Below are 25,610 nucleotides of genomic sequence, written 5' to 3' on the forward strand. Positions count from 1 at the left end.
TCTCTCATCATTAATGTTTCTCGCTCTCTTTCTCCCTCTTACTTCCTCTCTGAAATCGATAAAAAAATATATTAAAATGTATTAAAAAGCAACAACAAACCCAACCTCCCTCACATCAATGTTCCCCTCTCTCTCTCTCTCTCTGAAATCAATCAATAGAAATTTGAAAGGATTTTACAACACGTTTTAAGATACAAAACTTTATTGAGGGTTTAACAGGTCGTTGTGAATCAGGAGGGAGCAGTTACCTCGGAGGCCTCCCCAGGGCTTGCCACAACGTCACGAAGCAAATTAAAACCCACGTTAATACACAATTTATAAAACACATCTGAACAGGGTCCCAGGAGAGTCGGAGCGGCGGGGGGGTCCGTAATTTGCGGTTCCTGGGCACAGAGCAGGTACACGTGTGTGTATGTGTGTGTGTGTGTGTGTGTGTGTGTGTGTGTGTGCACGTCAGGGGGGCAGGCGGGGGAGAGCTCCGATACTTATCCTTGGAAGCCGCTGTTGAGTCCGAAAGCCCAGGTGGCTTGCAAGCCCACGCCTGCCCCTCTGGTCCTGGGTCTGTCCCATCACTGATGGGTGATGGTCAGGCAGGGGTTTCTCTCTTCCTCGGCCACCAGGAGTTCCTGGGTCTCCTCGTCAAATTCAGCTTTATTCAGCCTGGCAAGTAGAGGAGGGGCTCTGTTTAACTCACACGCTTCTTTCCTTCTCTGTCTTTTTGAAAATATATATATTTTTATTGATTTTTTACAGAGAGGAAGGGAGAGAGAGTTAAAAACATTAATGAGAGAGAAACATCGATGAGAGAGAAACATTGATCAGCTGCCTCCTGCACACCTCCCCCTGGGGATGTGCCCCCAACCAATGGAACCTGGGACCCTTCAGTCCGCAGGCCGATGCTCTATCCACTGAGCCACACCCGTCAGAGCTTCTCTGTCCTTTTTTAAAAAATATATATTTTATTGATTTTTCACAGAGAGGAAGGGAGAGGGAGAGAGAGTTAGAAACATCGATGAGAGAGAAATATTGATCAGCTGCCTCCTGCACACCTCCCACTGAGGATGTGCCCGCAACCAAGGTCCATGCCCTTGACCGGAATCGAACCCGGGACCCCTCAGTCCGCAGGCTGACGCTCTATCCACTGAGCCACGCCGATGAGGGCCCGTCTCTGTGTCTTTTAAAATATATATATCTATTGATTGATTTCAGAGAGGGAGAAAAGAGAGAGAGGGGGGAACACCCATGAGCTGCCTCCAGCATGCCCCCCACAACCCCGGCATGTGCCCTGACTGGGAATTGAACAGTGACCTCCTGGTTCATAGATGGATGCTCTACCCACTTAGCCACGCTGGCCAGGGCTGCATTACCATTTGTGCCCTCCCAACACCAGTGCCACCATTTACTGGGGTCACGAGTCACTGCACTCCCCCCGGGTTAAGGATGCGAGTCTTTCACTCCTGCAACGCCCCCTCTCCCAGCGCCCCCCAAATCTGGGAGCCTCCTTGGCATTTAAACGCAGTGAGACCAGAGCCAGCCGTGGGCAAACTACAGCCCGTGGGCCGGATCCGGCTGTTCTATCCGGTTCTCTTGCTCTCCCCTCCGCTCCTTTCCTTTGAATTTATATTAGTTCACACAACACTCCATCCATGCTTTTGTTCCGGCCCTCCGGTCCAGTTTAAGAACCCATGGTGGCCCTCGAGTCAAAAAGTTTGCCCACCCGCCCTGACTGGTTTGGCTCAGTGGATAGAGCGTCGGCCTGCAGACTGAAGGGTCCCAGGTTCGATTCCGGTCAAGGGCATGTACCTGGGTTGCGGGCACATCCCCAGTGGGGGGCGTGCAGGAGGCAGCTGATCGATGTTTCTCTCTCATCGATGTTTCTAACTTTCTATCCCTCTCTCTACCTCTCTGTAAAAAATCAATAAAATGTATTTAAAAAAAAAAAAAAGTTTGCCCACCCCTGGTAGACCGTGGAGGTCTCACACTCGCCCCCGCCCCCCCCAAACCCCCTCAGTTCCAGGCCCGACCCCGCGCACAGCACTCACCCCAGAGTCTGCAGCCCGCACTCCGGGTGCCTCAGGGCGGCACACAGCAGCTGCACCCCGCGGTGGTCCAAAGGGTTCTCAGCCAGGTTGAGCTCCTTGAGGCATCGGCTGCCGGTGAGAACAGAAGCGAGGTCCTCACAGCAGGCGCTGGTCAACTGGCATGCCCCCAGCCTGCAACAGACCCCCGGTGAGAAGCGCCCCAGGCCCGTGGGCGGAGGCGGCACGAGGTGGCATGTGAGCTGGGTGAGCAGGACGTGCGGCCCAGGCTGGCCCCTCGCCTCTGGCCTCTGCGCACCACATCCAACGGTTACTGCTCTGGGGTAGACTGTGCGATTGGCCACACCCGTCTGCTCCTCTCTGAACCCCGGCTCGTGGCAACGGGACTTGGCAGCGCACCCCGCTCGGGGTGAAGTCGGCTCGCCACCCCTGCATCTGGGCTGGCCTCGCCTTGCGTTGGCGAATGTGACACAGTGGAGGCCACGTGAGGTGAGCTCTGAGCCGACCCCTTGCACATTTCTCCTTCTCTGGGATCCCTGAGGTGCTGGTTGCGTCCTTACAGAAGTTCATGGGTGGGTGCTCTGACCACAGCACCTGGAAATATGACTGCATGGGGAGGCGGGGTCTTCACAGAGGCAGGGGAGTTAGAGTGAGGTCATTAGGTTCCACCATGATGGGTGTCCTTCTAAGAAGAGGCAGCCCGCGTAGCTCAGGGGTTGAGTTTCGACCTATGAACCAGGAGGTTCCGGGTTTGATTCCCGGTCAGGGCATATGCCCAAGTTTCAGGCTTGATCCCCAGTGTAGGGCGTGCAGGAGGCAGCCCATCCATGATTCTCTCTCATCATGGATGTTTTTCTCTCTCTCTCCCTCTCCCTTCCTCTCTGAAATCAACAAAAAATATTTTAAAAGAAAGAAGAGGAGATTAAGCCCTGGCCGGTGTGGCTCAGTTGGTTGGAGAGAGAGGAAGGGAGAGAAAGAAGCGTTGATTTGTTGTTCTATGTATTGATGAATTCATTGGTTGATTCTTGTATGTGCCCTGACCGAAAGGTGGTGGGTTCGATTCCCGGTCAGGGCACATACCCAGGTTGCAGGGTTCAATCCCTGGTTAGGGTGTGTGGGGAGGCAACCGATCGATGTTTCTCTCTCTCTCTCTTTCTCTCTCTCTCTCTCTCTCTCTCTCTTTCTCTCTAATAAAAAATATTTTTTTTTCCAGCCCTTCCAGCTGGTTTGGCTCAGTGGATAGAGCATCAGCCTGGGGTTCTGAATGGTCCCAGGTTTGATTCCAGTCAAGGGCACATGCCCGGGTTGTGGGCTCGATCCCCAGTAAGGGGTGTGCAGGAGGTAGCCGATCAATAAATCCTTCTCATCATTGATGCTTCTATCTCTCTCCCTCTCCCTTTCTCTCTGAAATAAAAATATTTAAAAAAATATTTTTTTTTTCCAAAAGAAGACATGGATGTGTAGATAGGGACGACTGTGTGAGGACACAGGGAAGAGATGGCCATCTACAGCCAAGGAGGGGCCCCGGAAGACGCCAGCCCTGCCCACACCTTGATCTCAGGCTTCCAGCCTCCAGGAGCCATGAGATAAGACCGTGGTCGGCAAACTGCGGCTCGCGAGCCACATGCGGCTCTTTGGCCCCTTGAGTGTGGCTCTTCCACAAAATACCACGGCCTGGGCGAGTCTATGTTGAAGAAGTGGCATTAGAAGAAGTTTAAGTTTAAAAAATGTGGCTCTCAAAAGAAATTTCAATCGTTGTACTGTTGATAGTTGGCTCTGTGGACGAATGAGTTTGTGGACCACTGAGATAAGACATTCCGATCTACTTTGCTGTAGAAGCCACGCCCACCAGGCCAGGCTCACCAGGTAGACAGGAGACCTGTGGTCCAGTCATCCCTGCAGGTCTCACTTCACAGACAGCCAACCCACTTCTGGACTTGAGAGCGAGGCCCACCTAGATCAACCGATCACCTTGGCCACCCCTCTCCCCCCGGGTTCCCGATCGCGCCCATTCACGATGAACTGTGCCCATCCCCAGACCAGGAGAGCCATCCCCACCCCTCAGAATTTAAGACTCTATGTTTTGGTTTTGGCTGGTTTAGCTCCATGGATAGAGCATCAGCCTGCAGACTGAAGGGTCCCGGTTCGATTCCATTCAAGGACACATGCCCGGGTTGTGGGCTGAATCCCCAGCAGGGGCTGTGCAAGGAGGCAGCCGATCCATGATTCTCTCTCATCATGGATGTTTCTATCTCTCTCTCCCTCTCCCTTCCTCTCTGAAATCAATAAAAATATATTTAGCACAGCAAAAGAAACCATCAACAAAACAACAAGAAACCCCACTGTATGGGAGAACATATTTGCAAATGTTTTCACTGATAAAGGTTTAATTTCCAACATCTACAGGCAGCTTATACAACTTAATAAAAGGAAGATAAATGATCCAATAAAAAAATGGGCAACGGACCTAAATAGAATCTTTTCGAAAGAAGACAGAAGGAAGGCCAAGAGACACATGAAAACATGCTCAAAGTCACTAATTATCTGAGAGATGCAAATCAAAACGACAATGCGATACCATCTCACACCTGTCAGAATGGCTATCATCAACAAATCAACAAACGACAAGTGTTGGCGAGGATGCGGAGAAAAAGGAACCCTCGTGCACTGCTGGTGGGAATGCAGACTGGTGCAGCCACTGTGGAGAACAGTATGGAGTTTCCTCAAAAAACTGAAAATGGAACTCCCATTTGACCCAGTAATCCCACTCCTAGGAATATATCCCAAGAAACCAGAAACACCAATCAGAAAGGATATATGCACCCCTATGTTCATAGCAGCACAATTTACCATAGCTAAGATTTGGAAACAGCCTAGGTGCCCGTCAGCAGATGACTGGATCAGAAAACTGTGGTACATCTACACAATGGAATACTATGCTGCCATAAAAAGAAGGAATTACTACCATTTGTAGACACCTGGATGGAATTAGAGAACATTATGCTAAGTGAAATAAGCCAGTCAATGAAAGAAAAATACCACATGATCTCACTCATTTAGGGATAATGAAAAACATTATAAACTGATGAACAAAAAGATAGTTACAGAGGCAGTAAAGCATCAAACAGACTGTCTAATTACAGCGGGAAGGTTAGGGAGAGGTGGGGGAAATAAGAGATCAACTGAAGGACTTGTATGCATGCATATAAGAGTAACCAACGGATGCAAGACATTGGGGGGTGAGGGCATGTATGGGAGTGGGGTGGGGGGGGCAATGGTAAGATATGTACACATATAATACCTTAATAAAAATTTGAAAAAAAAATATTTAAAAGAAAAGACTCTGTTTTGTAGTAAAATTTAGCATGACGGCTAACTGCTATGTGCCCCAATGGGATTTTATTTTCCCCTCTCTTGCCGCCCATCAGTCCTCAGTCTTTGGCCACCCACCGAGATGTAGCCATGCCATTGAAGAGGTACCCACCCAAGCTTCTCTACGTGGCAGTTGGGATGCAGCAGAGCTCCGCACAGCAGCCTCACGCCGTCGTCTGCAAGGTTGTTGTACCCGATCTGCAGATTTCTCAGGTTTGGGTTTCCCGTGAGGATGGAGGCGAGGTCCCGACAGCCGTTGGCAGTGATGGAACAGCTTAACAAACTGCAAGAGAACAGTCATGATGCCACTCTCCAGGGTTACTACACTTTTTTAAATCCTCACTCGAGGATATATTCATTAATTTGAGAGAGAGGGGAGGGGGAAGGAAGAGAGGAAGAGAGAGGGAGGGAGAGAGAGGAAGGGAGAGAAAGAAGCGTTGATTTGTTGTTCTAAGGAATTGATGAATTCATTGGTTGATTCTTGTATGTGCCCTGACTGGGGATTGAACCCACAATCTTTGCGTATCAGGATGAAGCTTCAACCAATTGAGCTACACGGACAGGGATGCCTTCTTGTTTCCATCGTCACTATTCACTGACGTCTTTCTGTCCTTCTACGTATTATGGCTCCTCCCAGCCCTCAACCTCATCACAGACGTGTTAAGATCCTTATGTTTGATGTTCTGCGGGTTCTCCCTGACTTATCCTACTAGGGACAAGTAAGGATGCTTGGATCTGTAGATTGGAGTCTTTCACCAGTTATGGGAAAATTTTAGCCATTACTTCTTTAAGTATTTTCTCTTTCTAGGACTCCTATTAAATGTGCCATACTTTCTTGCCTTACTTCTCATAATCTCTTCTCTCTTTGCCTCTTTTTCTCTCTTCATGTTGCCTCTGGATAATCATGTTCTAGCTTCTATTTTACTAATTCTCTCTTTAATCATGTCTAATCTACTGCCTAACCCATTTTACTCATTCTCCCTTTAATTGTATCAAATCCACTGTTCAAACCATCTAGTAAGTTTTTGATATCAGCTATACTGATCATTTATAGATGTTTCATTTTATTTGTTTTCTCAATTTGTCAATTTTATTTCATTTTATGGCTTCCTTTTCTTAAGATATTTAAATGTATTCTTTCCCTTTAAACAAAGTAAGCATGATGTTTTTTTAGATAATAAGTCTGATTGCTCCAATTTCTGAGGTTTGGTAGGTGTGTTTGCTCAGAGTGCTGTATTTCCTTGTGTTTTAGGTCATTTTCACTATGTGTGGTTTTATTGACCTTGAAAGATTGTTTTAGAGATAAATTGATGCCAAAGATTATGTTATCCTATTATCTACCTCCACAGAAGGTGTGTACTTGTGGCCTAGTTTAATATTTTAAAATATTAATGCATTATATTTTTATATATAATTTATACGTTACAAAATATATAAAATACACATTCTGAATACACATATCTCAAAGATTTTTGGACAACCTCAAGTGGTCTGCATTTAGTCTACACAGATTACTTTTTTAAAAAAATATATATTTTATTGATATTTTACAGAGAGGAAGGGAGAGGGATAGAGAGTTAGGAACATCGATGAGAGAGAAACATCGATCAGCTGACTCCTGCACACCCCCCACTGGGGATGTGCCCGCAACCAAGGTACGTGCCCTTGACCGGAATCGAACCTAGGACCTTTCCGTCCGCAGGCTGACGCTCTATCCACTGAGCCAAACCGGTTTCGGCTACACAGATTACTTCTGCATCAGCTTCCAGATGTTTTTAATATTTCCAAATATTATAGTGACTAGAGGCCTGGTGCATGACATTGATGCACTTGGGCGTGTGGGGGCCCCTCAGCCTGGCCTGTACCCTCTCGCAGTCTGGGACCTCTGAGGGGATGTCTGACTGCCGCAGAGGTGAGAGAGGCTCCCGCCACCGCTGTGGCGCTCGCCAGCTGTGAGCCCGGCTTCTGGCTGAGCGGCGCTCCCCTCTGTGGGAGCTCACTGACCACCAGGGGGCAGCTCCTGCATTGAGCGTCTGCCCCCTGGTGGTCAGTGCGCATCATAGCAACCAGTTGTTCTGCTGTTCAGTCGGTTTGCATATTAGGGTTTTCTTATATAGGATATTTCTAGTATCTTGCAGATCAAGGATTGAGCCAGATGACCTAACCCACCATCATGAGATCAAGAATGCCTCTGACTATTTTCTCACCTCATTCAACACATCCTTCAAGGAAGGAATATCAAGCAAGGAATACAAAGATTTCCTGAGAGATTAGGTAAAATGATTCTGCCTAATCCCACTAGTCTCTTGATCTCTCAGGGAGCAGCATTTGATGATGAAAATGCTATTCCAATGGGTAACCCCAAAACACCACCACCAATCACCACCACCACCACCACCACCACCACCACCATCACCACCACCACCACCATCACCACCACCACCACCATCACCACCACCACCAACAACAATAACCACCACCAACCACCACCAATCACCACCACCATCACCACCACCACCATCACCATCACCATCACCACCACCATCACCACCACTACTACCATCACCGGTTATTCAAATATTTCTCAATTTTATAACATGAAATGAAGTCTTTTCATTCTCTGCTTTCCCCTTACTCTCCTGCTGTCCTTATTCCTTCCTCAAGTACTCCTGATTTTATTAATGTCAATTCCCTACCTATAGCATCAGGTCTCCCATCCCCATGTTTAAGCTTCGTACCTGAAATTTCAGCTCTCCTTCTCCAACTGAAGAAATTTACACATCTTGTAGAACACACGGCAAAAACATCTAGTCATTAAACTGCCCCTCAGCCCCAGTCCCAACTTCTCTGTCTCAGCCCTTTTGTATATACCCTGACGAAGGACCAGTTACCACACATTAAATCCGTCACATCGAGTCAAGGTACGGGTTGGTTCACCTGAACGCCTCTGCAAGAATCTGAAGTCAAGTCACTTTTCACCTTCTCACCTTCATCTCAGTCACGGACACTTGGGCTTTCTCCATTTCCGGGTGCCTCCCCAGCAGCCCAACTCCCTGAGAAGGAGGCTTGGTCTTCCAGGGAAGCCTCCAAACACTTACCCTAGTGACTTCAGGTAGCAGGATGGCTGTTTCAAGGCCTCGCTGAGAAGGTTCAGGTCTTCGTCTTTCAGGCCATTTATGCTGAGGTCTAGGTGGGTCAAGTTCCTGTTACCCAGGACAACGTCACGGAGGTGTTCCCAACAAGGTTCCTTGAGTTGGCAGCCAACTAACCTGTAGGGACAAATACATGGGAGAAAATGGAGGAAAGGACTCCATATTATGGAGCATATTCCTATCATCCTATAGAGGGTGTCCCCCCACAAAATGTATACACACTTTAACGCTGATAACTCATGTGATTTTTCAATCCTTTTCAGGTTTGACTGATTTGAAGTCATTGGTGAAGCCAGGCTAAGCTTTGAACAAAGAAAATGTATCCTAAAGGGCCACTGGACTTTTTTTTTTTTAATGGGGAAGCATAAAAGATCATGTTGATGGTACAAAACCGGCAACAGTAGACGAGACACAAAAACCAAACCAACAGATTCTTGATGTTTGTGATTCCATTGCTTTGCGTTATCAGCAATGCCTAGACCAGAACAGTCATCGGTTTGAAAAAAGGCACTGGCAAAAAAAAAAAAAATTATTCATTTCTGTAGATTCTTAAATTTATTTTTTTTATTTTTTTGTTGTTAATCCTCACCTGAGGATATTTTCCCATTGATTTTTAGGGAGAGAGAAACATCAATGTGAGAGAGACATCGATGGTTGCTTCCCGCATGCGCCCAGACCAGGGCTGGGGATAGAGCCTGCAACCAAGGTATGTGCTCTTGACCAGAATCAAAGCTGGGACCCTTCCGTTCAAGCACTGATGCTCTAACCACTGAGTAAAACCAGCTAGGGCAATTCATTTAAATGTAAAAAATGAACTGTATATTAATAAACACTGACTTTATAATCATTCAGGGTATGTGTACACTTTTTTGGGACACCCTGTGTAAACTGAGTGGCCAGAGGATGATGATCTCTGAATGCATAATAATCTGGCCACTCAGTGTATATCCTATAGAATAAAAGGCTAATATGCAAATTGTCCCCTCGACCAGGAATTCGACCAGCAGGCAGGCCGGTCAACCCCCCATATCCCCTCCCACTGGCCAGGCTGGCAGGACCCCACCCATGCACGAGTTCATGTACCAGGCCTCTAATATATATACGTATATTGAGTGGTCAGATTATTATGCATTCAGAGATCATCATAATCTGGCCACTCAGTGTATATAACTTAGGAAGTGATCACCCACAATAAATCTAGTGTCCAACTGGCACCATACATAGTTATTACAATATTATTGACTATATTGCCTAGTCTATACTTTACATTCCCATGACTGTTTTGTATATATCAATAGTACTTTTTTTTTAAATCCTCACCCAAGGATATGTTTTTATTGATTTTAGAGAGAGGAAGGGAGAGAGAAAGAGAGAGAGAAACATCAATGTGAAAGATAAACATTGATTGGTTGCCTCCTGTACATGCCCCGACTGGAATTGAACCCACAGTCTTTCAGTGCATGGGAGAACACTCCAACCAACCGAGCCACCTGGCCAGGGCCCAATTTGTACTTCTTAATCCCTTTACCTTTATCACCTAGTCCCCCAACCCTCCTCCCCTCTGGCAACCATCAGTTTATTCTCTGCATCTACGAGTCTGTTCTGCTTGTGTATTTTTGTTCTTTAGGTCCCACATATACGTGAAATCATACAGTATTTGCCTCTCGCTGCCTGACCCCTTTCGCTTAGCGCAATATCACGATAGTTCGTGGCTTTCCAAGGGAGGCACGTTTACTTGGGACCGTGGCAAGGTACAGCGAAATACGGAGCAGAGGTTGCAAGCTGGCGATGCCTCCAGCAGTGGATAGATTTTAGCCAGTGGGCCACGGTGTGCCACAGTGGGCCCTCCCAACGGTCACTTACGCCAAGCCCCTCAGAGCACAAGATGGGAGGCACAGGGCTTCGCACAACAGGGACAGCCCGTTGCCCAAGCAGTTGTAGGATAAGTCAAGAATCTTCAGCTTCGTGCTCCTCATCAAGACCTCCTTGAAGCCTTCACAATCATCCGCTAAGAGGCCACACCCCGCCAGCCTGTAGGAAAGAGAAAATGCCAGATCCCATCTGTTTCGACGTCCCTGATTCACCCCTCTGGCTAGTCCCACCAGAGTCAGGAAGCCCATGTTGGCTCTGCTTGAGACCCTCCCTGAAACCCATCACCCATTCTCTAGACTTGAGACACATACACACCGAGTGATTGCACATACACGGCTTCAACTTCCCCAATGAAAAGCCCCCAAGACATCATGTGACGGACAAGGCTCCCACCGGTTCCTAAATCCACATGGGTCAGCCACACGGGCCGTGTTGAGCTGCTTGACCTCTATCAGGTGTTATTCTTCAAGGTATTGGTTATGTTTGCTGTTCCCCTAATTCCATCCCTCCAACTCCTCTACCCCACTTAGCATGTACTTGTTCACCCTGAATTATCCTGAATTGCACAGGCCTATATTATTAGCCTTCAGGTCCAGAAACATATTGTGTCCGTCACCCCTGTCACTTATCCTCGCCTCTAACACCATAGTCTTGGCCATGTGAATGTTACAGAAATAAAATCATATGATATATTTACTTTTCAGTTTGGCTCATTTTCTACCCATGAGATCTGTGAGATTCATCCAAATTCGTTGCTATCATTATAGATTGTTCATCCTCAGGAAGGGGAGACCATAATGACAGGTCTCTCTCTCTCTCTCTCTCTCTCTCTCTTTTTTTTTTTTTTTTTTTGGATTTAATAGTCCAGCTTTTATTCTGTTGAAGAACCATCTAATCAGCCTTCTGCTTTTCTAGAAGAAGGGGGAGGGGGGTTATTTTCCAAGGAGACAACCCGACAGTTGCCATAGAAACACGTTGAGAAAATTGTCTTCTAGAGAAGACTCGCGCCAGAGGCGAAGTTGAGGCGGGAGAAATGTGACGTCTCAATGACAGGTCTCCTATCTAACTATTCGCAGGTATTTTCATTTTTCAGGTTATCATGATCGTCGCCATGAATATTGTAGGTCCCATCTTCGGGCAAACTTATGCATACAGCTCTGTTGGACGTACACCTTGATGTGAGATTGCTAGGTTACACAAGATGTCAGAACCCGCGAGAGCCCAAGAGCGGCAAATGGTTTTCCCAAGTGGTTTGTACCAGTTTAGAAACTCGGAACTCCCCTCGTGGACGCTCAGGTTCACGGGGAGTTAAGCTCGTCTGTGAAGACTAGAAAAGAGGATGAAAGTAGACGGGTAAGAAAAATGGAGGAGGCTGGGGAGCATGGAGACCTACAGTAACTTCTCGATGTTGCACGCGGGACTGTCCAAGGCATTACACAGCAACTTGAAGTCGTCGTGGGAGATTCTTGTGCCACTGAGATCCAGGTGTTTTAACAGCGGGCTCTGACTGAACACCTCGAAGAAAGACCGGCTTTCAGAGGAGAAGGAAACATTATTCATCCTGCAGGAAAAAAAAGAAAAAAAAAAGAAAATTTTGGGGTAGGTTTCCATTCAATAAAACCTGGGAAGACGGCTGGAGCATCTGCTGATTTCCACCCGTGATGTAATATTACCCACTGTTACCAACACCCACGAATAAGCGAATTAACAAAAAAAAAGTTGCTTTTCTTCCTCATGCAATGATTCAATGAAGATGTCCCTGACTGTGTGGGAGGAGGGTTCCTTTAAGACAATAGTTCTCACCCAGCCCCCAGCCAGTGGGGCTCCGTGGTTGAGCAGTGACCTATGAACCAGGAGGTCACGGTTTGATTCCTGGTCAGGGCACATACCGGGGTTGCAGGCTGGATCCCCAACAGGGGGTGTGTAAGAGCCCGCTGATAGGTGATTCTCTTTCATTATTGATGTTTCTATCTCTCTCCCTTCCTCTCTGAAATCAGTAAAAATGTATTTATACTAGAGACCTGCGACATTTGTGCACTTGGGGGTGAGGGCGGCGGGGGGGGGGGGGTTCCTCAGCCCCACCTGTGCCCTTTCTCAGTCCAGGAGCCCTCGGGGGATGTCTGACTGAGGCCGCTGCGCTTGCCAGCTGTCAGCCCGGCTTCTGGCTGAGCAGTGCTCCCCCTGTGGGAACGCACTGACCACCACGGGGCAGCTCCTGCATTGAGTGTCTGCCCCCTGGTGGTCAGTGCACGTCATAGCGACCGGTGGTTCCACTGTTCAGTCAATTTGCATATTACCCTTTTATTCAGCCTTTGCCTGAAAGACAACAGCACACTAGAGCAGGGGGCACACCCTTTGGTGGTGGGGGGCACCTAGATATCTCTGCCACACCAATTCTCAGGCTAATATCGCTCTCGCATATTCCTGTCTCTGGAATCCTTACGCTCCACGTCATGGCAGAGGAGAGTCTAAAATCCTAGACCAGAAAGACTTTCCGGACCACCACAACCTCAGGTTCACTTAGTTCTTTCATACCTACCTCCCACGGAGGAGGATCTACACGTCTGATGGTGGGGAACGCAGAAACCAACCAAGCCACACTTGACCATATATTCCTGGAGGTCGGGACCATAACGCCTAAGCTCCCTTCATTGTGTGGGATCCAGTACAAAGCCTGCCACCCCCACCCCGGCCCTCAGATAGGGGTTGGCGCAATGCTCCCGGAAGCTTTTTAGGAAGAAGCAGACGCGGTAGCTACCAGCAGGGGCTCTGTGCAATCAGCTCCGAGTCCAGAACCCAGCTCTGCCCTCTTGTTAGCGTTGTGACCTTGGAGAAGCCCATTTCAAGGCGGCGAGTAGGGGTAGAGGCAACACAGCTAGAGACATGGGCATGCGAAACTCGGCTCTCGGCTGCAAATCTCCAGGTTGCCCCAAACGCTAGAGGTGAGACTCATGGATCTCCATGGCAGACTCAAGTCCAGGAGGGGGGCCTCCAACTTACTTAAGCATCTGAAGGCGACACCTGGGGTGCTTCAGATGATTGCTAAGGGTCACCAGGGCCGGGCCGGGGAGGTTACTGTCACTCACTCGGAGTTCTTCGAGGTTCTCGTTCGCCGTGAGCACGGAACAGATGTTATTCCAGTAGAGAAACTGGTAATCTGTCCTGGAAGGAAGGAGACAGGAAAAGTTCCCCGCGGGTCAGCAGTCACCCCAAGCCGTTCATCACATAGAAGCATCACGAGTGATCTTCCCGAACGCAGGGCATCTGACTCGGAGCAGACCCACCCGTGATCAGTCAGCTCATCTTCTAGTCAGGATTCTCAACCAGGGGTCCTGTTGTCCCTTCCCCCAGGGGCCATTGGGCAATGTCTGGGGACATCTGTGGTTGCTTCACTTGGGAAGAGGGGTGTGCTCCTGGCATCGAGTGGGCAGAAACCAGGGATGCTCGTCAACATACTAGAATGAACAGAACACCCTCCGCCCACCCACAGAGAAAGATCCATCCCCCAATGTCAATAGCGCCAGACGGAAGGACGTTGGTGTATCTGCCGGGAATCTGATAGGGAAAGCTGGGGCCGTAAAAGCATAGGTGTTAAATGGACCTCGAGCAAGACAGCTAGGCTCAAATTGAGCCTCGACCACTTCCTCGCTTGGGAGGCTTTCGAGGTAGCTCTGCCTCGGTTTCCTCACTTGTAACATGATAATTAAGAGACTCTATCTCGGGGGATGAGAAGCGGTAAATCAAAGAACTTATATACTTACATGCATGGACATGGGCAGTAGGGTAGTGAAGACATGGCGGGGGGTGGGTATGGGCTGGGAGGAGGAGGTAAAGGGGAGGAAAATGAGAAATATTGCCCTAACCGGTTTGGCTCAGTGGATAGAGCATCGGCCTGCGGACTCAAGGGTCCCAGGTTCGATTCCGGTCAAGGGCATGTACCTTGGTTGCGGGCACATACCCGGTGGGGGAGTGTGAAGGAGGCTGCTGATCGATGTCTCTCTCTCATCGATGTTTCTAACTCTCTATCCCTCTCCCTTCCCCTCTGTAAAAAATCAATAAAATATATTTTTAAAAAAAGAAAATGAGAAATATCTGTAATACTATGGACAATAAAAATCGATTTTAAAAAAGGGGAAGTAGAGAATCTATCTCATATATGATTTTTGTATTAAAGTAAGTTAAAATTGGGAAGATGGTTCAGAATCCGTTTAAAAGGTAATTGCACCCTAACTGGTTTGGCGGACCCTGGGGACTGAAGAGTCCCGGGTTTGATTCCAGTCAAGGGCACATACTCAGGTTGTAGGCTCGACCCCCAGTAGGGGGCGTGCAGGAGGCAGCCGATCAATGATTCTCTCTCATCATGGATGTTTCTATCTCTCTCTCTCCCTCTCCCTTCCTCTCTGAAATCAATAAAAATATATTTAAGAAATAAATAAATAAAAGGTACTTGTTAGCTGGAAAGTCAAGAAAGAGTGTGGTCCACCGAAACCGGTTTGGCTCGGTGGATAGAGCGTCGGCCTGCGGACTGAAGGGTCCCAGGTTCGATTCCGGTCAGGGGCACGTACCTTGGTTGCGGGCACATCCCCAGTGGGAGGTGTGCAGGAGGCAGCTGATCGATGTTTCTCTCTCATCGATGTTTCTAACTCTCTATCCCTCTCCCTTCCTCTCTGTAAAAAATCAATAAAATATATTTAAAAAAAAAGAAAATGAGAAATATCTGTAATACTATGGACAATAAAAATCGATTTTAAAAAAGGGGAAGTAGAGAATCTATCTCATATATGATTTTTGTATTAAAGTAAGTTAAAATTTGGAAGATTGTTCAGAATCCGTTTAAAAGGTAATTGCACCCTAACTGGTTTGGCGGACCCTGGGGACTGAAGAGTCCCGGGTTTGATTCCAGTCAAGGGCACATACTCAGGTTGTAGGCTCGATCCCCAGTAGGGGGCGTGCAGGAGGCAGCCGATCAATGATTCTCTCTCATCATGGATGTTTCTATCTCTCTCTCCCTCTCCCTTCCTCTCTGAAATCAATAAAAATATATTTAAGAAAGAAATAAATAAAAGGTACTTGTTAGCTGGGAAGTCAAGAAAGAGTGTGGTCCACCGAAACCGGTTTGGCTCGGTGGATAGAGCGTCGGCCTGCGGACTGAAGGGTCCCAGGTTCGATTCCGGTCGGGGGCACGTACCTTGGTTGCGGGCACATCCCCAGTGGGAGGTGTGCAGGAGGCAGCTGATCGATGTTTCTCTCTCATCGATGTTTCTAACTCTCTATCCCTCTCCCTTCCTCTCTGTAAAAAATCAATAAAATATATTAAAAAAAAGAAGAAAAAAAAAAAGAAAGAGTGTGGTCCTATCGAAACGATATGAGAATTAATTTGGGTGCCCATCAGCAAATACTCAAGAACGTGTAGAAAACACACTTCACACGGCCTCTCCCATTCGCTCTTCCTAGCGCCTCCCAATACGGCAGTTTCCACCGTTGCCCTTTTTACAACGAGGCAACCTCAACGGAGAAAGACCCCCCTCTGCGGACAAGGTCACCTGTTTCCTAAGGAGTCCAGCCAGGATGTGAGCTGAGGTCTGTTTGACAGAAAAAGGTGAGGTCCCCCAACCCCAACCCCCCATGAAAAACGCCGGGAGCGAAACCCCCTCGGGAATACGGACAGACGCCGACGAGGCTGCAGAAAGAAGGCCATGGAATGGACTCACATGGAGGTGGCTACGAAGACATTTTGGATGGAAAGGCCAAGCTTCCTCAAGGCCGAACAGCGTGTCAGGCAGTAGGCAAGGACTATCAGGTCCATCGGGTCGGTGATGAGAAAGGACACCTCTGGGAACAGGTCCACTGCCCAGCGCACGAATTCTTCGTCCTCCATCTCGAACAGACAGTAATACAGCACCAGGACATCCAGCTGGCCCCGGAGGCAATCACTCTCGCAGACGCCCCGGAGGTGCTGCTCAACCGCCTGCCGGACCTCCTCCTGGCACAGGTGGGCGCCAAAGAAGGCGCCCAGCTTCTGCTGCTCCTTTTCGTTCAAAAGGCCAAACAGGAAACACGGCAGAAAGATCCACTGGGCCTTGGTTCTCTGCAGATGGGTCGCCAGCACAGCCTCGGCACGGCCCACCGCCGGGCTCGGGTGGTCGGGGTGGCTCTTGACGAAGTAGAACAGGGCGGCGCAGACCTCCTGGATGCACAAGTGGAGGAACGTGTACGAGGCGTCCTCGGGGCCCCCGCCCCTGCGAAGGGCCTTGCTGTCCAGCAGGGCAGGGATGTCAGAGTCCGCCAACCCGTTTCTCCGGAGATCCTCCGCCCCGAACACCAACGTGTCGCTCCACATGCCCTCGGCAGCCAGGGCACACAAGCCCTTCAGCCGGACTCGGCTCTGCTCATCCGGGCAGCGGGCCCCCTTGGGCGTGAACAGGTTCAAGACGAACGAGGAATAGAGCGAGGTGGCCCGCCGGCACGCCAGGGCGAGATCTTTCCCTCGCTCCATCTCCTGCTTCAGACAAGTGCACGTGGCCCAGCACAGGATGGGGATCTGGCACATGGAGACCAGCTGCTTGTTGCTTCGGATGAAATGGAAGGCTTGGACGCCTCGCCACCTCTTCCGGAACATGCAGCTGAAACTCAGCAGCATCTCGTCCTCCGTGAAGCCCAGGAGCGTTTCGATCTCTGGGCCCCCCAGCCTGTGCTCGATGAACCGTGTGTACGCGGGCACCGTGGCCACGAGCAGGGAGGACTCCGGGAGCATCTTCTTCCTCAGCAGGCTGCTCAGGACCACCTGGACGGGCCTCTGCGCCATCCAGTCGCTGCACAGCTCCGACTCGGGCTCATTCAAGTCAGACATCAGCTCTTCCAAGCCGTCGAGGATGAACAAGAGCTTCTCGGGTTCGGAGGTGATCTCCGTGATGGGGGCGAGGGAGTCGGACCAGTCTCTACAGATCAAGGTGGCCAAGCTGGTCGCTGTCACCCGCCTCACCTCCCGGCAGCAGAGGTAGAACACGTAGGAGAACTTGTGCTGGTAGAGCGTGTCCTCTGCCCAGGCCAGCATCAGCTTCGCCAGGACGGTCGTCTTCCCCACCCCCCGAGCGCCTGTAAGGATCACCGTCCGTTTCCTCGGCTCCTTGGGAGCAAACAGAAACTCCAGGCATTTGCGCTCTTTCTGGGTGAGCTCCTTGTCAACGTATCCGTGACACTGCATGACGGTGTCTCGGAACCACGCCGCGCTGAATTTCTCCTTGACGTGAGCGCGATACGTCTTGGTGTGTCCTGAGTCCGTGAGCCCGAGAAAAAAAAGACAAAACACACAATGTGTCTGAGTGAAGACCCCAGTACAGACGCTGGCGTTGGCCCTGCCATTTTCCCTCTCACTGCGTCTTCTCGGGGATCTGAAAAATACTGTGGCCCGCCACCAAAGCTGGTCAACAGTCCGTGTTGTAAAAAAAAATGTCACCGGGACTCAGTCACGCTCTCTGCTTATATGTTGTCTACAGCTGCTTGGCCACTACAAAGGCAAGGAAGAGCAGTCGTGATGGAGATGGTAGCCCATGAAGTCTAGCTGTAAACCCTATGGCCCACTACAGTGTGCCAAACCCGGGTCTACACACACACATGTACACACACAAGCACACACACGAAAACATACACACATACATGTACACAAACATGCAAACACGCACATGTATACACACATCCACACACATCCACATGGCTGTTCATTGTTGCTACTATATAGCAAACACTAGAGAATCACTTCTAACCATGGATAGGAGACCGGTTAAATTATTTATGCACTGCCCTAACTGGTTTGGCTCAGTGGATAGAGCGTCAGCCTGCAGACCAAAGGGTCCCAGGTTTGATTCCGGTCAAGGGCATGTACCTTGGTTGCGGGCACATCCCCAGTAGGGAGTGTGCAGGAGGCAGCCGATCGATGTTTCTCTCTCATTGATGTTTCTAACTCTCTATCCATCTCCTTTCCTCTCTGTAAAAAAATCAATGAAATATATTAAAAAAATATTTATGGACTATTGCACAGATAGTAAAAGTGTAGAATATTTTTTAAAATCCTCACCTGAGGATATGCTTATTGTTTTTAGAGAGAGGGGAAGGAGAGAGAGAGGAAAAAAAAACATCTGATGTGAGAGGGAAACATCCATCTATTGCAGCAGTTCTTAACCTTTGGGGGTCGAACGACCCTTTCACAGGGGTCGCCCAAGACCATCGGAAAACACAGATATTTACATGACGATTCATAACAGTAGCAAAATTACAGTTATGAAGTAGCAACGAAAATAATTTTATGGTTGGGGGTCACCACAACATGAGGAACTGTATTAAAGGGTCACAGCATTAGGAAGGTTGAGAACCACTGGTCTATTGCCTCCCCTTTGCACCTCGACTAGGGATTGAAGGTACATGCCCTTGAACCCGCAACCCAAGATGACATTCCAACCAACTGAACCACCCATCCAGGGAAAGTGTGGGATAATTGTTATTAAAAAAACAATTCAACAAGACGGTGTCTCTACTATGTACCCGTGTATGCCTACAGGGAATTTAGATACTGCTAGCGGTATTCTGGGTATGGAATTTATCTGAAGGACCCGACACTGGGAAATTTTGATGTAGTCCCATTTGTTTATTTTCTCTTTGGCTTCCATTGCCCTAGGGGCAGTATCACTGAAAAAGTTCTTTTGGCATATGTCTGAGATTTTGCTGCCTGTGGATTCCTCTAGTATTTTTATGGTTTCCCGTCTTATATTTAAGTCCTGTATCCATTTTGAGACATGGGAAATTAGGTGTAGTCAGTATGATAGAGTACCCCCTTAACAGATGACTGTGGGACATGTATACAATGGAATATCACTCGGCCATAAAAAAAAGAATGAAATCTTATCATTTGCAACAACATGGACGGACCTAGGGTATTGTGCTGAGTGGAGTAAGTCTGTCAGAGAGAGACAAATACCCTATGATTTCACTTACATGCGGACTCTAAAAAAAACAAACAAATGAACAAGCAAAACAAAAACAAACTCATAGACACCAAGAATAAATGGATGGTTCCAGAGGGGACAGATGGAAGGATGGGTGAAAAAGCTGAAGCAGAATCTAGTCAATAATAGTACGGCCCTGGCTGAGTGGCTCAGCTGGCTGAGTGTCGTCCTGTACACCCAAAAGGTTGCAGGTTTGATCCCCAGTTGGGGCGTGTGTGAGAGGGTAGGAGGCAACTGATTGATGTTTCTCTCTCACATCAATGTTTCTCTCTCTCCCTCCTTCCTCTCTCTCTAAGATAAAAAAAAACACGCACATATCCTCAGATGAGGATTAGAAATAATAATAAATAATCCTATATAATAAAAGCCTAAGATGCTAAATGTCCGATCGACCAGTCGGCTGTTCAACCAATCAAAGCATAATATGCTAGTGATATGCTAAGGCCACTCAACCTCTCGCTATGAAGTGCACTGACCACCAGGGGGCAGATGCTATGACTGGTAGGGTAGTTTGCTGCTGGAGTCCCGCCAACTGGGACTAAGCAAGATGGGCCAGACACGCCCTGGAGCCCTCCCGCAGCCCCTCCCCGGCTGGCCAACCTCCTGCGTCCCTCCCCAGCCTGATCGTGCACCCGTGGGTCCCTCAGCCTGGCCTGAGCCCTCTCGCAATCTGGGAGCCCTCGGGGGGATGTTGGAGAGCCGGTTTAGGCTCAACCACTGAGCCACACCAGCTGGGCTGCATTCCAATAGTTAAATGCTCCAATGGGGCTACTGTGAGGATATAACGAAGCTGCTGAGAAAACTGCATTCTATGTGAACGTGATCTATACACAAATGCCGACGATGATCACGGTGACTCAGAGATCATGACGAGTGTTGCTATTGGGCTATCATGTTGTAAAATGGTCAACTCTTTTTTTTATATATAATCCTTACCCCAGAATATGACTATTGATTTTGAGAGAGAGAGGAAGGGGGCTCAGAGTGAGAGAGAGAGAGAGAAAGAGAGAGAGATCGAGAGAGAGAGAGAAACATTGATCTGTTGCCTCCCATACGTGCCCTGACCAGGGATCAAACCCACAACCTTTTGGTGTACTGTATGATGCTTCAACCAACTGAGCCACTCTTGATAGAACAAAATACATTCTTCCCTTTTAAAAAAAATTGGCCCTTAAGGCTATATTGTGTATAGGCCAGCCTTGGGCAAACTACGGCCCGCGGGCCGGATCCGGCTGTTCTATCCGGTTCTCTTGCTCTCCCCTCCGCTCCTTTACTTTGAATTTATATTAGTTCACACAAACACTCCATCCATGCTTTTGTTCCGGCCCTCCGGTCCAGTTTAAGAACCCATTGTGGCCCTCGAGTCAAAAAGTTTGCCCACCCCTGGTATAGGCCATAGCTCCTCTGACATGAACGTTTGCTTGTTAACGATTAAAATGCATCCACGTAGGACAGTGACTTAGAAATCTTACTGAACACTGGCATTCCATGGCTGCTTTGGATAAACACACAATCACACCAAGTTAGCCTTAGTTCAGCGCGTGACCCACAGCAGATGTTAACGGTGATTTTTGCTGAACCGTCAAGTTTCATAGTTGCTGTGATACAACTTTACCTTAGCGTTTCTGGCTTGGATGCAAGGATAAATGATCAGTAACCCAGCCCTGGTTGGTGTGAGCAGTGGTCAGAGTGTCAGCCCACGCACTGAAGGGTCTCGGGTTCAATTCCTGGTCAAGGGCACGTACCTGGGTTGCAGGTTCAGCCCCTGGCCCTGGTCAGGGTATGTGTGGGAGGCAACAAATTGATGTTTTTCTCTCTCCCCTCCATCCCCCTTTCACTCTCTCTAAAAAGCAACAGAGCTCTAGCCTTGGCTTAGTGGATAGAGCATTGGACTGAAGGGTCCCAGGTTCGATTCTAGTCAAGGGCACATGCCCGGGTTACAGGCTCAATCCCCAGTGTGGGTCGTGCAGGAGGCAGCTCATTCTTTCTCATCATTGATGCTTCCATCTCTCTCTCCCTCTCTCTTCCTTTCTGAAATCATCATCATCATCATCATAAAAAGCAATGGAAAAAATATCCTCAGGCCCTAACCGGTTTGGCTCAGTGGATAGAGCGTCGGCCTGCGGACTGAAGGGTCCCGGGTTCGATTCCGGTCAAGGGCATGCACCTTGGTTGCGGGCACATCCCCAGTGGGAGGTGTGCAGGAGGCAGCTGATCGATGTTTCTCTCTCATCGATGATCGATGTTTCTAACTCTCTATCCCTCTCCCTTCTTCTCTGTAAAAATCAATAAAATATATTAAAAAAAAATATCCTTGTGTGAGAATTAAAAATAAATAAAAATAACAAAATTATCGGTAACCCAGACGTGCAATCCAGGTGAAGACATGGCACCCAACCACATTTACCACGTAGAACCACTGTCTTCTGTGGACAAGGATGGCTGGATCCCCGAGGACATGCTGAGCCTGCTGTGGAGACCATTCGATGGAGAGGATGGATGGAGACCATTTATCAAAATGATGACAATATCCTTGAGATGAGAAGCCTTGTCCCCGTGCCCCATCCCCGGACTCCCTCACCTGTACACTCCTTCCTGGCCTTCTGGCAGAGGTCCTCCCGGTTGATCTTCTGGAAGATGGTGAAGGTCACATCCCAGGCCTGTGCTTCCTTATAATGCTTGACCAACAGGGTTGCCAGGACTTCCCGCGTTGCCTTCTTCACATCAGCCCAGGGGATCTGCTGGAGCCCAAGGTGCAGAGTTTCTTGCTTGAGTTTCTCCTTAAAACTGTTGAACTCGTTCCGGCTGAGCTCCTTCAGGTACCACAGGAGGCCAAATTCCGAAAAGAAAGAGGATGCCATCTCGAGCTGCCCAGAGATCACAATCTTCAGAGAGACAGAGAGAGAGAATTACCGGGAACGGGGACTAAATGAAACCTGTGTGAAAGTCAGAGCAGTTTCAAGTTATTCTCTGGACCTCGTCTCTGTTCTCCTGTTTGTCTCAACAGGTTATGAATCTTTTTTTTTAAAATATATTTTACTGATTTTTTACAGAGAGGAAGGGAGAGGGATAGAGAGTTAGAAACATCGATGAGAGAGAAACATCCGTCAGCTGCCTCCTGCATACCTCCCACTGGGGATGTGCCCGCAACCAAGGTACATGCCCTTGACTGGAATCGAACCTGGGATCCTTCAGTCCACAGGCCGAGGCTCTATACACTGAGCTAAACCAGCTAGGGCGGTATGAATCTTTTTAAAAATATATATATTTTAATATTTTATTGATTTTTTTTTACAGAGAGGAAGGGAGAGGGAGAGAGAGTTAGAAACATCGATGAGAGAGAAACATCCATCAGCTGCCTCCTGCACACCCCCTACTGGGGATGTGCCCGCAACCAAGGTACATGCCTTCAACTGGAATCAAACCTGGGACCCTTCAGTCCACAGGCCGATGCTCTATCCACTGAGCTAAACCAGCTAGGGCGGTATGAATCTTTTTAAAAATATATATATTAATATTTTATTGATTTTTTTTACAGAGAGGAAGGGAGAGGGATAGAGAGTTAGAAACATCGATGAGAGAGAAACATCCATCAGCTGCCTCCTGCACACCCCCTACTGGGGATGTGCCCGCAACCAAGGTACATGCCCTTGACTGGAATCGAACCTAGGACCTTTCAGTCTGCAGGCCGAAGCTCTACTGAGCCAAACCAGTCAGGGCAACAGGTATGAATCTAATTAAAAAAGAAAACTCAGCCCTAAGCTCCAAGTTCTTCCATCCTTTTGTGCATGAATGTCTTCCTTTGTATTCGAGACCCCCTGCTCTCCCTGCTGGTTGCAGGCTGAGCTGATAAGGAATGTACAGGCACACACAGTTCATCTGGTCTACCAGTTTAGAGTAGAAAAAAAAATAATAAAAAGCCAGCTAAGGGGAGTAGGAGGAGGCTGGCTGGGCCAGCGTTGGAGACATGGTATTTTATTTTATTTATTTATTTATTTTATCCTCACCCGAGATATTTAATTTTTTAAAATTTTATTGATTTCAGAGAGGAAGGGAGAGGGAGAGATAGAAACATCGATGATGAGCGAGAATCGTTGATCGGCTGCCTCCCGCATGCCCCCTACTTGGGATCAAGCCCAGAACCCTGGCATGTGCCCATGACCATAATGGAACCCAGGACCCTCCAGTCTACAGGCCGACACTCTATCCACTGAGCCAAACCGGCTAGGGCCTCACCCAAGATTTTTTTTAGAGAGAGGAAGGCAAAGAGAGAGAGAGAAACATCAACCATTTGTCTCCGGTATGTACTCAACCAGGATGGAACCCGAAATCTAGGTATGTGCCCTGACTGGGAATCAAACCTATCACCTTTTGGTACATGAAACGGTGCTCCAACAAATTGAGCCCTCCGCCCAGGGCTATTTAAATTTTTCAAAAATTGATTTTAGAAAGAGAGAGGGGAGGGAGAGAGAAAGGGAGGGAGGGAGGGAGAGGAAGGGAGGGAGGGAGGGAGATAGAGAAAACTCAATTCGTTGTTCCACTTATTTATGCATTCACTGGTTGATTCTTATATGTGCGCTGACCGGCGTTAGAACCGGCAACCTTGGGGTATTGGGACAATGCTCTAACCCAGTGGTCGGCAAACTGCGGCTCGCGAGCCACATGCCGCTTTTTGGCCCCTTGAGTGTGGCTCTTCCACAAAATACCACGGCCTGGGCGAGTCTATTTTGAAGAAGTGGCGTTAGAAGAAGTTTAAGTTTAAAAAATTTGGCTCTCCAAAGAAATTTCAATCGTTGTCCTGTTGATATTTGGCTCTGTTGACTAATGAGTTTGCCGACCACTGCTCTAACCAACTGAGCTACTAGGCCAGGGCCGAGCTATGGTACTTAAGTAGAGCATCTCAAGAGAGCATGAACACCATCATGGCAGGAGTCATTCAACTGAAATTTTTCACGTGTTAAAGAGTCAAAATCCATGATTAAGGTCACCAGGACTGCTGTCTGGGTGGTCAAGAAAGGAGGAAGGACCAAGGAGGAGAAGGCAAAGACTTAAAGTGACAAGGCCGATAAAAGGATAAAAGAGAGACTTCAGGGCAAGATCTGCTGACTCACCTCTCCAGGTCTTCCTGGCGGGTCCTTAATGAGTGGCGGCTGGGACTGGGAAGAAATAGGCTACGTAGCCATATGATTGGCCCATGAATTGCTCTCCTGCCATTGGCTCAAGGGGGCTTGTAATGACCAGGCCTAAGAGTAGTTGAAACAAATTCCTCTTTTTTGTTTGTTTGTTTTCATGTCCCCACCTTGGGTGTGGTCTAGCTCTTTGTTCCTGGTTTCCTACCAGGGTAGATATTTCAGACCAAGATTCCGATTGCGGATTCCCAGAGCTTCCGGTTGTGAGAAAGTTCCTTCCGGTCTCTCCAAACTGGCTAATTTAGGCAACAGGGGCGACTCTCCTCTTAATCTAAATGATTATGCAGTTCGTCTATCAGTGGTCGGCAAACTGCGGCTCGCGAGCCACATGCGGCTCTTTGGCCCCTTGAGTTTTTAGCAAATGACAGCTTAGGAGTACCCTAATTAAGTTAATAACAACGTACCTACCTATATAGTTTAAGTTTAAAAAATTTGGCTCTCGCCCTAACCGGTTTGGCTCAGTGGATAGAGCGTCAGCCTGCGGACTCAAGGGTCCCAGGTTCGATTCTGATCAAGGGCATGTACCTTGGTTGCAGGCACATCCCCAGTAGGGAGTGTGCAGGAGGCAGCTGATCGATGTTTCTCTCTCATCGATGTTTCTAACTCTCTATCCTTCTCCCTTTCTCTCTGTAAAAAAATCAATAAAATATATTAAAAAAATAAAAATAAAAAATTTGGCTCTCCAAAGAAATTTCAATCATTGTACTGTTGATATTTGGCTCTGTTGACTAATGAGTTTGCCGACCACTGGTCTAACTTATCAGCTCCTCCCACCTCTGAAGCTCCATGAGGAATGTCATTGTGTCAGGACCATTCTTCCGTCACACAGGAGAGGTACCCAGTGATTCTTGCCTGATGTAGCTCTGAGTTTGTACAGCAGGACTCACCTCATGTTTCACACACTTCAGGCTTTTAAAATTTTTTCATTTATTGTTTGTTTGAGAGAGAGAGAGAGGGAGAGAGAGAGAGAGAGAAACATGAATGGTT

The 25,610-nt window shown here is 48.2% G+C and overlaps 1 protein-coding gene across 1 annotated transcript; it reads right to left on the bottom strand.

The window, feature by feature from the left end:
- Positions 1–569: 569 nt before the first annotated feature.
- Positions 570–22,295, bottom strand: NLRP4 (NLR family pyrin domain containing 4; the record flags this gene model as incomplete). Its single annotated transcript, XM_080644048.1, has 9 exons — positions 570–660; positions 2,043–2,213; positions 5,524–5,694; positions 8,510–8,614; positions 10,427–10,594; positions 11,829–11,996; positions 13,436–13,597; positions 16,147–17,707; positions 22,016–22,295. The coding sequence occupies 9 exons, from the start codon at positions 22,293–22,295 to the stop codon at positions 570–572; spliced, it is 2,877 nt and encodes a 958-aa protein (XP_080500174.1).
- Positions 22,296–25,610: the final 3,315 nt, after the last annotated feature.

The sequence above is a fragment of the Plecotus auritus genome (assembly GCF_963455305.1).
Source record: "Plecotus auritus genome assembly, chromosome: 10".
Lineage (NCBI taxonomy): Eukaryota > Metazoa > Chordata > Mammalia > Chiroptera > Vespertilionidae > Plecotus > Plecotus auritus.